The sequence below is a fragment of the Canis lupus genome, chromosome 6, assembly GCF_003254725.2.
Source record: "Canis lupus dingo isolate Sandy chromosome 6, ASM325472v2, whole genome shotgun sequence".
Taxonomy (NCBI): Eukaryota; Metazoa; Chordata; class Mammalia; order Carnivora; family Canidae; genus Canis; species Canis lupus.
This window is the reverse complement of record NC_064248.1, coordinates 23,782,807-23,799,688: the sequence shown is the minus strand read 5'-3', so window position 1 is coordinate 23,799,688 and position 16,882 is coordinate 23,782,807. Positions and strand designations below refer to the sequence as shown.

The 16,882-nt window shown below is 35.7% G+C and overlaps 1 protein-coding gene across 12 annotated transcripts in view; it reads left to right on the top strand.

The window, feature by feature from the left end:
• The window catches only part of LOC112640269 (phospholipid-transporting ATPase ABCA3-like), a 136,267-nt gene that overhangs the window by 55,961 nt on the left and 63,424 nt on the right, over window positions 1-16,882 (top strand). For all 12 annotated transcript variants that reach the window (XM_025416264.3, XM_049111310.1, XM_025416267.3 and 9 more), the window contains 4 exons: window positions 9,288-9,442; window positions 9,567-9,722; window positions 10,029-10,239; window positions 14,194-14,344. In XM_025416264.3, coding sequence (XP_025272049.3) covers window positions 9,288-9,442; window positions 9,567-9,722; window positions 10,029-10,239; window positions 14,194-14,344 — 673 coding nt within the window. The remainder of the gene's footprint in view (window positions 1-9,287; window positions 9,443-9,566; window positions 9,723-10,028; window positions 10,240-14,193; window positions 14,345-16,882) is intronic.

Below are 16,882 nucleotides of genomic sequence, written 5' to 3'. Positions count from 1 at the left end.
ATTCTACAAAATAAAGGCTGAAAACAGTAATCTACACATTTGAGAAGCTCCACAGACCTCAAATACAATAAATGTGAAAATATCATCACTGAGAAATACTATAGTAAAAAATTATTAAGGAGAAAATATTGAAATCAGGAAGCCAAAAATAATTTGTCACATTCAGTTACACCCCGGTAGGTCCAAAAGCTGACTTCTCATTAGAAATAATGGAGGCCAGAAGGCAATGGGATTATATTTAATAAAGTGTTGAAAATTTGAAATGATCAGTTACTACTAATAAAATTTAATCAGCAATGAAAAAGCTCCCAGTGACCAAAGCCCAGGAACAGATGTCCTCACAGGTGAATTTTATCAAACCTTTAAAGAGAAGTTAATGTTTATTCTTCTCGAAGCATTCCAAAAAATAGAAGAGAAAGGAAAACTTCCAAATTCATTCTAGAAGGCCAGCTATTACTCTGATACCAAATCAAAATACAAAAATAAAACTACAGGCCAATGTTTCTGATGATAATATATGTAATTCTCCTCAACAAAATGTTAGCAAACCAAATTCAACAATACATTAAAAGGATTCATTATGGAGATGCCTGGGTAGCTCAATGGTTGAGCGTCTGCCTTCGGCTCAGGGGGTGATCCTGGAGTCTCAGGATCAAGTCCCACATTGGGCTCCCTGCATGGAGCCTGCTTCTCCCTCTTCCTGTGTCTGCCAGTCTCTCTCTCTCTCTCTCTGTCTCTCTCATAAATAAATAAAATCTTTAAAAAAGGATTCATAATGATCATGTTGGATTTATGCCACAGATGCAAGAGTGATTCAATATTGGCAAATCAATCAGCATGCTACATTACAGTAGCAAGAGGCAGGATAAAAACCATACATTCATCTTAGTAGATGCAGAGTAAAGCATTTGACAAAACACAACATCCATTCTTGATTAAAAACTCTCAACAAAGTGTGTTTGGAGGGAACATTTTTCATTATGATTAATGTCATATATGACAAACCTACAGTTAACATCATAATGGCAGAAAGCTGAAATCTTCTAAGATCAGGAAAAAAAAAAGGATGTCTAGTCTCACCACTTTTTTTAAATTTTGTTTATGTTTGTTTATTTGAGAGAGAGAGAGAGAGGACAGGCATGGGGAGTGGCAGGCAGAGGAAGGGGGAGAAGCAGGGTGTGAGGCTCAACTCCAGGACCCTGGGATCACAACCTGAGCTGAGGGCTCAGTAACCACACCTTACCAACTGAGCCACCCAGGCACCACTTTTATTCAACATAATAGAAGAAGGTCCTAGCCACAGCAGTTAGACAAGAAAAAGAAATAAAAGGCATTTAAATTGGTAAGGAAGACTTAAAACTATCAGTATTTGTAAATAATATATATAGAAAACTCTAGAGACACCACCAAAAAACTATTAGAATAAATGAATTCTATTAAATTACAGAATACAAAATTAATATGCAGGGGAGTTTGGGAAGACAGCAGAGTAGGAAGACCCTGAGCTCACCCCATGCCACGTTTGTAACTAGGTATCATCCACATCCAAGTAAATAAATTGGAGAGTGATCCAAAGACTGGCAGAACAAATTCCACAACTAAATATAGACAAGAAACTGCATCTGAAAGATTAGGAAGATCAGAAAGGTAGAGGGAGGCTGCCTGCAGGAGAGAGGGAGTTGTCCATGGATAGGGCAGAGAAATGGATCTTTGCACCAGAGAGCTCACATGGAGAAGACTAATCCCCATAACTTTTGGCTTTGAAAACCAGAGAAGCATAATTCTTTGAATTTGTAAAACCAGTAGAACTTGGAGCCTGGAGCTTTAAAAGTCAGCTGATTCAATACAAGGCAAGCAGAGAGGGCCAGTGATAGCTGGGTCACTGCCCTTAAAGACAGCAGCCTGCACAGAGAGGCAACATAAAAAGAGCAGTTTATAAAGTGCTAGGAGCAAATGGGAGACAAATCTGTTCATACTGATTTCAGAACGTGTTGGAGGACCTCTCCAAAACTGAAAGAGCTGGCAGGCACCCTTTCTCCCTTCCTCGCTCCCACCCCCGAATCCCCTGGCCCCAACATAAACATAGGGCCATTTGAGGCAGCTGGACTGCACATACACTTACTACCTAACCTAGTAGTTGTGCAATGCCCTGAGTTCTCCTAAGATCTTGTCCACTTTAAACCTGCTAGCTTCAGTCCTGGGCTCAGGACAAATTTTGGTAAAGTCACATATGCACCCTGTCCTGCTATTGTGTGCCCTGCAATTTGCTTTGTTACACCCAGACATCCTTGTGTGCCAAGCCCAGTCTCTTGCCCCCAGCCACTGCAGGACTTAAGGGGATCCAGCATAAGGCTAGTGGCCCAGTGCAAATTTGCTAACATTGTCACCTCATTCCCAAGTTCCCTGGCAGCTACACCCCTTCAGAGCTGGCCTGCCTAGATCCTAGGCATCAGAGGGCACACTGCAGACAACTTCACTGAAAGGAAAGTGGCTCAGGCACAACAGCAAGACATAAACAGTACTCTTTTAAAGTGCCAAGCTCTGATGAACAGGGGTGCTGCACTGCAAGGCACTTCAGGACCTCTTCATAAAGTCACTACTTTCAAGATCAGAAGACATAGCTGACTTTCCTAAAACACAGAAACAGACATAGAGAGGCAAACAAAATGAAGAGACAGAGAAATTTATTCCAAATGTAAAAACGGGACAAGGCCACAGTCAGAGATCTAAGTGAAACAGATACGAGTAATGTGCCTGATAGAGAATTTAAAGCGATGATCATAAGGATACTCACTGGAACTGAAAAATGAGTGGAAGACATGAGCAAGACCCTTTAACACAGAAATAAGGAACAACATAACAGAGATAAAGTGCTCAATAAACATAGATGAGAAACATGCTTGTTGGAATAAATTGCAGGTGGGAGAAGTAGAGGAATGAATTAGTGACCTAGAAGGCAAAGTAGTGGAAGTAATCAAGCTAAACAGAAGAGAGAACAAAAAAATTCTGCAAAATGAGAATAGACTTAGTGAATTCTGACTCCATCAAATGTAATAACATTCGTGTTATAGGAGTCCCAGAAGAACAAGAGAAGGAGACAGATAATTTATTTGAAGAAATAATAGCTAAAAACATCCCTGTCTGGGGAAGGAAACAAATATCCAGATCCAAGAGGCACAGAGAACCCCCATCAAAATCAACAAAAGCAGATCCACAGTAAGACATATTGTAATTAAATAGGCAAAATATAGTGATGAAGAAAAAATTTAAAAGCAGCAAGACAAAAGGAAACTGTAACTTGCAAAAGAAAACCCAGAAGACTAGCAGGAGATTTTTCAGAAGAAAGTTTGCAAACAAGGAGGGAGTGGCATAATATATTAAAATTGCTGACAGAAAAATCTGCAGCCAAGATAGAATACTTCTCTCCAGGAAGGTTATCATTCAGAATAGAAGGAGGGATAAAGAGATTCCCACAGAAACAGAAACTAAAGGAGTTCATGACCACTAAACCAGCCTTGCAAGAAATATAAAAGAGGACTCTTTGAGTGGAAAAGAAAGACCAATAATGACAATATAAAGGTAGGAAACACAAAATCAGTAAAAATGAATATTTCTATAAAAAAAATCAGTCAAGGAACTCACAAATAAAACAATATAAAAAATAACAACAGGGCAGCCCGGGTGGCAGAGCCGTTTATTTTAGCCCAGGGCCTGATCCTGGAGACCCAGGATCGAGTCCCACATAGAGCTCCCTGCAGGGAGCCTGCTTCTCCCTCTGCCTGTGTCTCTGCCTCTCTCTGTGTGTCTCTCATGAATAAATAGATAAAATATTTTTTAAAAAATAACAAAAAAAATAAAATAAAATAAAAAATAAAAAAAATAACAACGTATACCTAAAACATGGGGAGGGGTGGAAAAAAGAATGGGTTCAAATTTGAAAATTATCAATTTAATATAGATTGCTATATGCAGAAGAAGCTACTTATAAACTTAATGTTCACCATATATCAAAAACTACTAATGTGCAAAGCATAAAGAGAAAAAATTGATATATATATATATATATATATATATATATATATATCCCTAAAAAAATCAGCAAAACATGAAAGGAAGACAGCCTGAATGGGAGAAATGGGAGAATATATTTGCAAATGATATATCCAATAAGGGGTTAATATCCAGAATATATAAAGAACTCATACAACTCAACACCAAAAAAAAAGGAAACAGTCTGATTAAAAAATGGGCAGAGGACCTGAATATACATTTTTCCAAAGACATAGAGATAGCCAGTAGACACAGAAAATGATGTACATCAGTCCTCATCAGGTAAATGCAAATCAAAACTCCAATTAGGTATCACTTCACACCAGTCAGGATAGTGTCAAAAGGACAAGAAATAGTAAGTGTTGGAAATAATGTGGAGGAAAGGGAACCTTCATGCACTGTTGGTGGGAATGTAAATTGGTGCAGCCACTGTGGAAAATAGTATGGATTTTCCTTTAAGGAAAATATTAAGGAAAAAATTAAAAACAGAAATAACCATATGATCCAGTAATTTCACTAAGGGATTTTTACCCAAAGATGAAAACAGTAATTCAAAAAGATAACAAGTACCTCTACGTTTATTGCAGCAGTATTTACAACAAAGAAATAGAAGCAACTCAAGTGTCCATCGATACATGAATAGATAAGGAAGATGTGATATAAGTACATATATATATGTATGTGTGTGTGTGTGTGTCTGTGTGGTATGTATATGATATATTTACATTATATATAATATATATGGCAAATATAGATACCACAGGAAGATGTTGTATATATATATATGTGTGTATAGGAAGATGTAGTGTGTATATATGTATGTTGTATATTTTTATGTATGTGATATATATGCATATGTATATATATGCGTGTGGTGTGTGTATGTGTATGTGTGTATATATATATATATATAATCATTACTTAGCCATGAAAAAGAATGAGATCTTGTCATTTGTGACAACATGAATGTAACTAGAGGGTATGGTGCCAAGTGAAATAAGTCAGACAGAGAAAGGCAAATACTTCATAATTTCATTCATATGTAGACTCGCAAGAAACAACAAGGAAATACTCTAAATACAGAAAACAAAGTGATGGTTGCCAGAGAGAAGGTAGGTGGGGGGATAGGCAAAATCAGTGATGAGGATTAAGAGGTACAAACTTACAGTTACAAAAAAAAGTTTTTTAAGCCAAGAGCTGAAAGAAGAAATTATCAGCTGAAAATCTCATCTCTAAGTATCAGAAATTAACATGAAATCACACATTCCCAGATAAACAAAACTGACAGAATTCATTCCTAACAGACCTGCCTTTAAAAACCCTTTGGGCTAAAAAGCAAGGAAGCTGAGATAGAAATCTGAACACAGGCACATACACACACACACACACACACACACACACACACACACACATAAATAACAAAGATGACATCAATAAAGTTAATTATATAATTATAAAAGATAGTATTAATACATACTACTTTTCCTTTTAACTAATTTCAAAAGAAATTTTATAAAAAATATTTAGATAGGGACACCTGGGTGGCTCAGCAGTTTAGCGCCTGCCTTTGGCCCAGGGTGTGATCCTGGAGTCCCAGGATCAAGTCCCACATCGAGTTCTCTGCATGGAGCCTGCTTGTCCCTCTGCCTGTGCTCTCCCCCTCCTCCCCATTTCTCTCATGAATAAATAAATAAAATCTTTAAAAATATATTTAGATAATTGTGATGTTGGGCCTGCAATACAGAAAAATAATAAATTTGACAATAATAGCATAAAAGAGGGGGATGGGAACAAAGTTGTAATAGAGTAAGGAAATAATGCAAGGTGGAAACATAAATCCATAGGAACAAATGAAGAAAACCAAAAATTCTAAATTATAAGTAAATTTAACAAACTGAAGAAAACCAAAAATTCTAAATTATAAGTAAATTTAACAAACTGTAAATACATGCTTGCTCTCCTTTCTCCACTTCTGTAATACGCATAAAATTCTATAAGTATTAATTATGACAATGTACTATTGTGGTAACACATGTAAATGAAATGTGTATAACAATACTAGCACAAAAATAGAGAAGACAGAACAAAATTATATCAGTTTTCTAGAATTTAGTATAAATCTGAAGTTGATTCTGGTAAATTGTATAGTAGTAAGCCTCAGAGCACCCACTAAGAGAATAACTAAAAATATATATACAGTGAAAAATCATTAAAGGAATTTAAATGTTAAGTTAGAAAATAATCATTGTGAAAGAAAGCAATAAAAAAGAAATAGAGTAATAAAAATGACATGAGGCATTGAAAACAAAAAAAGCAAAATGGCCGACATATATGCACCCATAATAATAATAATATTGTTAGTGAATTAAACTATCCATATAAAAGGCAGATTGTCAGATGTATAAAAAAATAAGATCCAGGGCAGCCCGGGTGGCTCAGTGGCTTAGCGCAAAGTTCGGCCCAGGGCCTGATCCTGGAGTCCCGGGATGGAGTCCCACGTCGGGCTCCCTGCATGGAGCCTGCTTCTCCCTCTGCCTGTGTCTCTGCTCCACCCCCCTCTCTCTCTCATGAATAAATAAAATCTTTAAAAAAAAAAATCCAACTCTATGCTGTGTACAGAAGATATGTTTTTAAAAAATTTTTTTTACTGGAGTTCAATTTGCCAACATATAGCATAACACCCAGTGGTCATCCTGTCAAGTGCCCCCCTCAGTGCCCATCACCTAGTCACCCCAACCCCCCACCCACCACCCTTTCACTACCCCTTGTTTGTTTCCTAGAGTTAGGGAAGATATGTTTTATATTCAAAGATGTGAATATTTTGAAAGTGAAAGGATGGAAAAAATACACAAAATGTAACCAAAGTAAAACTCCAGTAGCTATGCAAATATCAGACGAAATAGACTTCAAAACAAAGTGTTGCTAGAAATAAAGAATATATTTTATAATGATAAAGGGGTCAATTTACCATGAAGTTGTAACAATTATAAATATATATGCACCTAACAACAAAGTTCCCAAATACGTGGAGCAAAAACTGTCAGAATTGAAGGCAGAAATAGACAAGTGGAAAAGTAATAATTGTAGATTTCAGTATCCCACTTTCAATGAAAGATAGAGCAAGGAGGCAGAATATTAACAGGTAAATAGATGACTTGAAAAATATTACAAAATAGATCTCATAAGTATCTATACACATCTCATCCAACAACAGCAAAATATGTTCTTCTCTACCAATGTAGAATATTCTCTAGGATAGACTACATTAGGCCACAAAAAAAGAAAAAAAAACCTGAATGAATTTAAAAGATTGAAATCACACAAAGTGTAGTTTCTAATTACAGTGGAGTGAAATTATAAATTTGCAACAGGAAGAAACTTCAGAAATTCATATACTTGTGGAAATTAAACCACATACTTCTAAATCCCAATGGTGAAAGAAGAAATCACAAAGAAAATTAGGAAATATTTTGACATGAATAAAAATGACATAATGCACAAAACTAATAAGATGCAGCTAAACCAGTGCTTAGAGGGAAATTTATAGCTATAATCTCCTACATTAAAAAGTCCTCTAATAATCTGCCCACCTTAAGATATTTAAAAAATAATAGCCAGCTAAATCCAAAGCAAGAAGAAAGAAGGAAATAAGGGAATTAATGAAACCAAAGGTTAGTTCTTTGAAAAGATCAATAAAAGTGACAAACTTTTAGCTGTACTGACCAAGAAAAAAAAAAAAAAAAAAAACCAGAAGATTCAAATCACTAAAATGAGAAATGAAAAGTCCTCTATGGAAGTAGTGGATGGGGATGATCAGCTAAACAATCGCATTTCAATGCATCTAAAACTAGATTACATTGTTAAAAATGAAAATGTCTGGAACAAATATGATGATGGAGGAGACCGTAGCACAACAGAGATAATTTGGGACATCATGTTGGATGGATATCTCTAAACACATTTATCCTCTTGGTCATGTTTTCTTTTTTAAAAATAATGAAGTATAGTTGACATACCATGTTAGTTTCATACAATATTATATTAACTTCATAGTGATTTCACAATTCTGTACAATATAAATGCTTACCACAGTAAGTATAAAGTAGGATTTATGAGTTCCTGGATTTAAAGTGATATTTTCTTCTTTAAACTTAACCAATGATTATGAGAGCTGTGGATAAAAACTATATCAATATTTTGAAACTATTGTTACAGTGTGTTAACTCCCCTGACTAGAATTTAAATTCTTCATGGATAACAGTTTTATTATCTGGGTTTTCAAGTTTTTTTTTTTTTTTTTTTTTTTTTTTTTTTTTAATTTTGATTTACTTATGATAGTAACAGAGAGAGAGAGAGAGAGAGAGGCAGAGACACAGGCAGAGGGAGAAGCAGGCTCCATGCACCGGGAGCCCGACGTGGGACTCGATCCCGGGTCTCCAGGATCGCGCCCTGGGCCAAAGGCAGGCGCCAAACCGCTGCGCCACCCAGGGATCCCTGGGTTTTCAAGTTTTAAAAGAATTTAGCATAATCTAGTGAAGTGTACAATCATAACATAATTAATAAGTGTTGTCAAATAGTTGATGCAATGCTGTTAAGTTCTAATATAATAAACTCTTTAGTGTTTAGATACCTGAGTTATTTGTACCCATTCATACTCACTGAATATTAGAACATGAGTTAATCAAAAACTTAAAAATTAAGTATTTTTAATTTCATCACCTCCAATATAACAATTGATAGTTTAATTTTTTTAATAATAAATTTATTTTTTATTGGTGTTCAATTTGCCAACATACAGAAATAACACCCAGTGCTCATCACATCAAGTGCCCCCCTCAGTGCCCGTCACCCATTCACCCCCACCCCCCACCCTCCTCCCCTTCCACCACCCCTAGTTCATTTCCCAGAGTTAGGAGTCTTCATGTTCTGTCTCCCTTTCTGATATTTCCTACCCGTTTCTTCTCCCTTCCCTTCTATTCCCTTTCACTATTATTTATATTCCCCAAATGAATGAGACCATATAATGTTTGTCCTTCTCTGATTGACTTATTTCACTCAGAAAAAAAAATTAGATAGTTTTAAAAAATTGATAGTTTTTGGAATTTTCTTCTGAGAGATATTGCTAATTCTAATGAACAATCCTCATAGATTTCAAATTTAAGGTTTTAGTGAGCAGTTTATTGTCATGTTCCCTCATGAAAGCTAAGGTATTATTATGTCTTCTGCTTAATCCCTAGGTCTCTATCCTGCTACCAGTGGAGAGGCCTATATTAATGGATATAACATCTCACAGCAGATGGTCCATATCAGGAAAAGCTTGGGCGTGTGTCCCCAACAAAACTTGTTGTTTGATTATTTGACTGTGTCAGAACATCTTTACTTCTATTGTGTGGTAAGCCAAAAAAGATATGTTCCTTTTTCCCACTCTATTGATGTACTTCAGATAGATTACTTGTATAAAGTGTTTCTAAGGATAAAGCGGGAAGCACCACATAAGCTCTGGCTTCTCTTTCCAGGTAAAAGGAATACCTCAAAAGACACGTCTTATGGAAACTGATCATATGCTGGCTGCTTTTAACCTTCTAGATAAGCATAATGCATTTTCACATTCACTGAGTGGAGGCATGAAGCGCAGACTCTCCATGATCATAGCACTTATAGGGGGCTCCAAGGTAAAAAAACAAACAAAAAAACCCCCACTAAATCAGCCAACAGAAACTTGAGAGCTGATACGGGTCTAACACTGTAAAAGGAACCTTACAAGTGAAATCCCATATGGAATTCACATTACCAAATGCTTATAGTAAATATGTCACAGGTTTGGAATTATTTTCAGTTTTAGTCTAAATTTATTATCTTAGCTTAATTGAAAAAGTGACTGAAAAAGCAAAATCAGAGTAAGCCCCATAAGTGGTAAGACCTTAGGGACACTAGTACATAATGTTTAATAGTTACGGAATTGTTCCTCTGGTCTTTAGGTGGTGATACTTGATGAGCCAACATCTGGCATGGACCCAGCCTCAAGGAGGGCCACCTGGGAAGTCCTTCAGCAGTATAAAGAGAATCGTACCATCTTATTGACCACCCATTATATGGATGAAGCTGACATCCTGGGTGATCGCATAGCTATCATGGTCAAGGGATCCCTGCGCTGCTGTGGCTCTTCAGTTTTCCTGAAAAGAATATATGGTCTCTATCCCTTTGATTATTTTTTGGATATTGATATCTTAATATTCTTCAAACATAATCTTCATGGATATTGATGTCTTAGTAATATTCTAATATAATTTCCATAAGTTTTTGTTTGTCTCCCCAAAATTTCTATGATTTCCTCTGTCTTTTTTTTTTTTTTTTTTTTGGAGCTCAAATATGAGCTCTTTGAAGTAATGGTCATAGTTTATTTATTTATTTTTAATATGGAAGTATAATTGACATACAGTGTCCTATTATTTTCATGTGTATATCATAGTAATTTGGTATTTTATACATTACAAAATGATCCCTATGATTAGTCTAGTTACCATCTGTAATCATACAAAGTTATTACAATATTATTGACTGTATTCCCTATTTATTTTGTAACCAGAAGTTCATCCCTCTTAATCCCCTTCACCAATTTCCCCGACCTCCAACCCCTTCTATTTTTGGTGACTGATAGTTTATTTCTCATATATTTGAGTCTGTTTTGTCTATTTGTTTGTTCTTTATATTCTACATGTAAGTGAAATTCTTTGGTATTTGTCTTTGATTTATTTCACTTAGCGTGACACCCTCTAGGTCTATCCATGTTGTCACAAATGGCAAAATTTCATTTTTGATGGCTAAGTAATATCCCACTGTATATATTAACCACATCTTCTTTATTTGTTCATCAATGGGTAGACACTTGGGTTGCTTCCATAGCTTAGCTGTAGTAAATAATGCTGCAATAGACATGGGATGCATATATCTTTTTGAATTGATGTGTTTGTGTTCTTTGAGTAAATACCTGATAGTGAAATTACTGGATCATATAGTAGTTCAATTTTTAATTTTTTGAGGAACCTCCTCACTGTTTTCCACAGTGGCTACACCAGTTTCCATTTCCACCAACAGTGCAAGGGGGTTCTTTTTTCTTCGTATCTTCACTATCACCTGTTGTTTCTTGTATTACTGGTTTTAGCCATTTTGACAGGTGTGAGAGATATCTTCTTGTGGTTCTGATTTGTATTTCCCTGATGATGAATGATGTTGAACATCTTTTCATATGTTCATATAAACATCCATCTGTATGTCTTCTTTGGAGATACCTTTGGCCATCTCATATCTTCTGCCTGTTTTTTAATTTGATTATTTGGGTTTTTGTATTGAGTTGTATAATATTTTTGTATGTTGTGGATATTAATGCCTTATTGGATATAATTTGCAAATATCTTTTCCCATTCAGTGTGCTTTTTGTTTTGCTGATGATTTCCTTCATTGTGCAAAAGCTATTTTGATGTAGTCTCAATAGTTTAATTTTGCTTTGTTTTCCTTGCCAGGGGAGACCTATATAGAAGAAGGCTTCTACAGTCAATGTCAAAGAGATTGCTTCCTTTGTTTTCTCCTAGGAATTTTTGGTTTACAAACATTTTCTTTTATTCTCTAGGTTGCCTTTCCATTTTGTTGATTGTTTTTTTTGCCATTCAGAATTTTTAAATTTGTTTTAAGATTTACTAATTTATTTTAGAGATTGGGAGACAGAGAGAGAAAGTGGATGGGCGTGTAGAGGGAGAGAATCTTCAAGCGGACTCTCCACTGAGAGTGGAGCCTTACTTAGGGCTGAATCCCATGACCATGAAATCCTGACCTGAGCCAAAACCAAGAGTCAGACATTTGGCTGTCTGAGCCACCCACATGTCCCCAGAATCTTTTTAGTTTTGTAGTCACCCTTGTCTATTTTTTTTAATTTCCTTTCATGTCCTTTTGGTTTCATATCCAAAAAACATCATTGCTAATACCAGTGTCAAGAAGCTTTTACCTGGTATTTTCTTATAGGAGTGGGTCTTAACATTTAAAAAAATATACCTTCAGTTGTTCTTTTGATTGGAGAATTAAATCTGTTTATATTTAACATAGAGTAGTTTGATAAGGAAATACCTACTTTTGTTAATTGTGTTCTGTTTGTTTTGTAGTTCTTGTGTCCCTCTTCTCCTCTCTTGCTGTTTTTATTTCCTTTTTACTGATTTTTTGTATTGATAAGCTTCAATTTTTTCTTTTGTGTAATTTCTAGACATATTTGTATTATCATGGAACACATATAACAGTATATTATAAGCTGATAATCTCTATTGCATATAAAAAGCTGTTTTCAAAAAAATTTTTAAAAAGCTATTTTCGGGCAGCCCCGGTGGCGCAGCGGTTTAGCGTGGCCTGCGGCCCAGGGCGTGATCCTGGAGACCCTGGTTTGAATCCCGCGACGGGCTCTCTGCATGGAGCCTGCTTCTCCCTCTGCCTGTGTCTCTGCCTCTCTCTCTCTCTGTCTCTATGAATAAATAAATAAAATATTTTTTTAAAAAAGCTATTTTCTTTACTTCCTCCATAACACTTTAGTTAGTGATATCATATTTATATAATATAAACATCTTTACTTCATATCTGTATTATGTATTGTATGTCTCATTTTTTTTTTAATTTTTATTTATGATAGTCATAGAGAGAGAATGAGACAGAGACACAGGCAGAGGGAGAAGCAGGCTCCATGCACCGGGAGCCCGATGTGGGATTCGATTCTGGGTCTCCAGGATCGCGCCCTGGGCCAAAGGCAGGCGCCAAACCGCCGCGCCACCCAGGGATCCCTGTATGTCTCATTTTTAGTTATACTTTTTAGTAACAATATAACACATTTAGTTACAGTTTTTAATACTTCTATCTTTTAACTTTTATAGAATTAAAAGTAACTTATCCACCATCATTGCAATATACATTATTCTATATTTGTCTATTTACCCTTATCTATGAGATTTATACTTTCATATGATTTTGTATTACTGGTTAGCATCCTTTCTTTTTATTTTTTAGCCATCCTTTTCAATTTGAAGAACTCCCTTTGGCATTTCTTATAATGCAAATCTAAGTAATGAATTCTCTCAGCTTTTGTTTGTCTAAGAAAGTCTTTCTCCTTCATTTTTGAAGGACAGTTTTGCCAAATAGAGTATTCCTAGTTGGTAATTTTCTTTCAGCACTTGGAATGTATCTCAGCATTCTCTTCTAGGCTTCAAGATTTCTGCTGAAAAATCAACTAATGGTCTAATGAGAATTACCTTGTATGTGACAACTTGTTTTTCTCTTGCTGCTTTCAAAATCTTCTCTTTGTCTTTGACTTTTTACCATTTGATTATAATGTGTCTTATTGTAGGTATCTTTGGATTGATCTTGTATAAATCCTTTGCATTTGTAACTCTGAATACCCATTTCCTTTCCTTGGTTGGGAAATTTTCAGCCATTATTTGTTTAAATAAACCTCTAGTTCCTCCTCCTATTCCTTCTCTCTCTCTCTCTCTCTCTCTCTCTCTCTCTCTCTTCCCCCTCCCCCGCTGCCCCCTAATGGGACTCCCATACTGTATATATTATTCTACTTAGTGATGTCCCATAAGTCTCTTGGGCTTTATTTACACTTTTTCATTCTTTTTTCTTTTTGTTTCTCTGAGTGAATAATTTCCAATTACTTGACTTTGAGATCACCTATCCTTTTGTCTACTTTATGCAGTCCACTTCTGAACTCCTCTAATGAATTTTTCAATTTAGTTACTGTATTTTCAGCTCTGTGACTTATTTTTGATACTTCTTAAGCTTCCCGTTTCTTTGTTGAAATTCTCACTTTGTTGCTGCATTGGTATCCTGACCCTGGTGAACATCTTTATGATATTATTCTAAATTCTCTGTCAGGTAAATTATATAGATCTCTATTTAACAGAGCTTTTTTTCCCCATCTCTGTTCTATCAGTGCCTAAGAAAATTAATGAAATTACAAAAGAGGAATTTATTAGACATCTTAGACTTTTATGATTAACATGCCTTATCTTTTTCTAGATCACCCAAACTATGGAAAGCCATGAATTGTCTCACAAGAATATTGGAAATACAAAATTGGTTTTATTTGTTTTTCTAAATGGATTTTCTCAGGTGTGGGATACCACATTGTTATGGTGAAGGAAGCTCACTGTAATGTTGAAGAAATCTTCAAATTGCTTCAATATTATATACCAACAGCCACTTTGGAGAAGAATGTTAGTAATGAAGTATCTTTTATTCTACCCAAAGAGTACACGCACAGGTATGAGTCCAGAGAATACAAAATGATTGATGTTTAGATAACCAGTAATCATTATTGCTTTTCCTGGTTTCTTCAAGCTTGGCAAATAGAGTTTATTTAATAAGCCAAAACTCCCATCTTTACTGTCACTTGCACTGAAAAGAAGGATGCTACATTTGGCTATAGCTTCCTGGTCTTAATTGGTTATAACTAATGGTATGTTTTGGTAGAGTCAAAATTGGTGAGTGGAGTGAATGGAAATATAATGAGATGAAAATGATTTTAGTGGTGGCTCTTGAAGCCAAGGTGACAGGAACTAAGAGTAAATAGGCAGTTTGACTGCACTTGCCAGCCAAGTTTTTCATCAGAGGTAGTCACAAAGAATAATAATTCTACCTGAGATAACTATCCTGATAAAGGAAAATGGAAACTAAGTATACTTATCAGTGACATTCAGAGTATGATATTTTTATCTTCTTGTATTATACAAATGAATAGTTGCTGTAGTATTTCCAAAAGTCAAGCCAGTTGTTATATTCCATAAAAATGTGAAGAACTTAAATGCTCCCTTTTCTAGGAAAAAGAGAAATATGTCAAAAAAGAGAAAAGAAGGAAAAGGAACTGCATCATGTCAACATTGTTTATTTAGTAATTCTAAAAGTTCTTGAGAAGCAGCAACATGGAATAGTGTGATCAGGCAGCAGAATGGAACCAAGATTCTAGCCATAACCTGGAATGAGAGAATTAAATATCATAGAGAATTAGAAATAAAATTCTATATATGTATCCTCAGAGATACATGGTAGTTGACTCATTCAGAAAAGTTGGGAACCAGATGAGTGCTTTTGCCCATTATGATAATTGTGATACATGTGAAGCTGCAGAGTTTCTCTGAAGGAGACAAAAAAGTAAAGCACTTGCTTAAACTTATCACACTCGCTGCCTATCCTCATTCATATGGATACTAATGACATTCTCAAAGAATGTCTAAAACAGGAATTGAAAGTATTCTTAAGCAAATGATATCTTTTATCAGATCTTCATATTCACAGTTATAGTACCTTCTTCATATTTTATCATATCTTTATATTTGGAAGCAGAAGATATTTATCATATATTCTTATTAGGCATTTGGACTTAGAGAACAGAAAAGGGAAGAAGATCCAAGAGGTGAACAACTAATTGTAGATTGCTGAGCCATAGAATTATGGACTCACTTGAAAGTCATAAAATTAGGAAAGAATGTGTTTTTCTATCAGGGAGGGCTTTTCTTTCTTTCTTTCTTTCTTTTTTTTTTTTTTTTTTTTACAGTAGACTTCACACCCAGCATGGAGCCCAACAGGGGTTTGAACTCACGACCTTGAAATCAAAACCTAAGTTGAGATCAAGAGTAGGACGCTTAACTGAGCCACCCAGGCATCCCTATTAGAGAGATATTTTAAACTAAAAATGGGGGAATCCCTGGGTGGCTCAGCGGTTTAGTAGGACGCTTAACTGAGCCACCCAGGCATCCCTATTAGAGAGATATTTTAAACTGAAAATGGGGGAATCCCTGGGTGGCTCAGCGGTTTGGCGCCTGCCTTTGGCCCAGGGCGCGATCCTGGGGTCCCGGATCCCCGGGTCGAGTCCCACGCGGGGCTCCGGCATGGGGCTTGCTTCTCCCTCTGCCTGTGTCTCTCTCTCTCTCTCTCTCTCTATATATATATATATATGTATATCATAAAAAAAAAATCTTTAAACTAAAAATGGGGAAAAAAAGCAGAGATACTTTCTCTTTAAGAGAAAGATACCTATGGATCTTTTTTTTTTTAGAATATAATATGAAAAAATGAAATGATGGTTGAATTCTTAGTGATCTTCATTGCAGCTAAGATTTTCATAGCTAATGGTAATTGAACACTGACTTTTTTTTAAAAGATTTTATTTATTTATTTATTTATTCATGAGAGACACAGAGAGAGAGAGAGAGGCAGAGACACACACACAGGCAGAGGGAGAAGCAGGCTCCATGCAGGGAGCCCGATGAGGAACTCGATCCCAGGACTCCAGGTCACGCCCTGAGCCAATGGCAGGCATTGAGCCACCCAGGGATCTCCTGAACACTGACTTCGCAAAATAATTGTTCTAGTATGGATTTTTTTATGAATCTGAATAAATAATGAGGAAGAAAAGAAGAATTGTAATTGCATATACCTGTATTCTGATTCATTGAATGTATCTCACAAGGGAAGTATTGTTTTTTTTTTTTTTTAAGATTTTATTATTCATGAGAGACACACAGAGAGAGGTAGAGATACAGGCAAAGGGAGAAGCAGGTTCTCCACAGGGAGATTGATGTAAGACTCTATCCCAGGACCCTGGGATCATGACCTGAGCCAGAGGCAGTTGCTCAACCACTAAGCCACCCAGATGCCCCAGGGAGAGAGAATATTTTTTTTTTTTAGTTTATTTATTTTATTTTTTTTAATTTATTTTTTATTGGTGTTCAATTTAAATTTTAAAACAGTATTGTTACTTGCTATAAAACAATGCTGAGACTTTTGGAATGAAGCTTAAGTT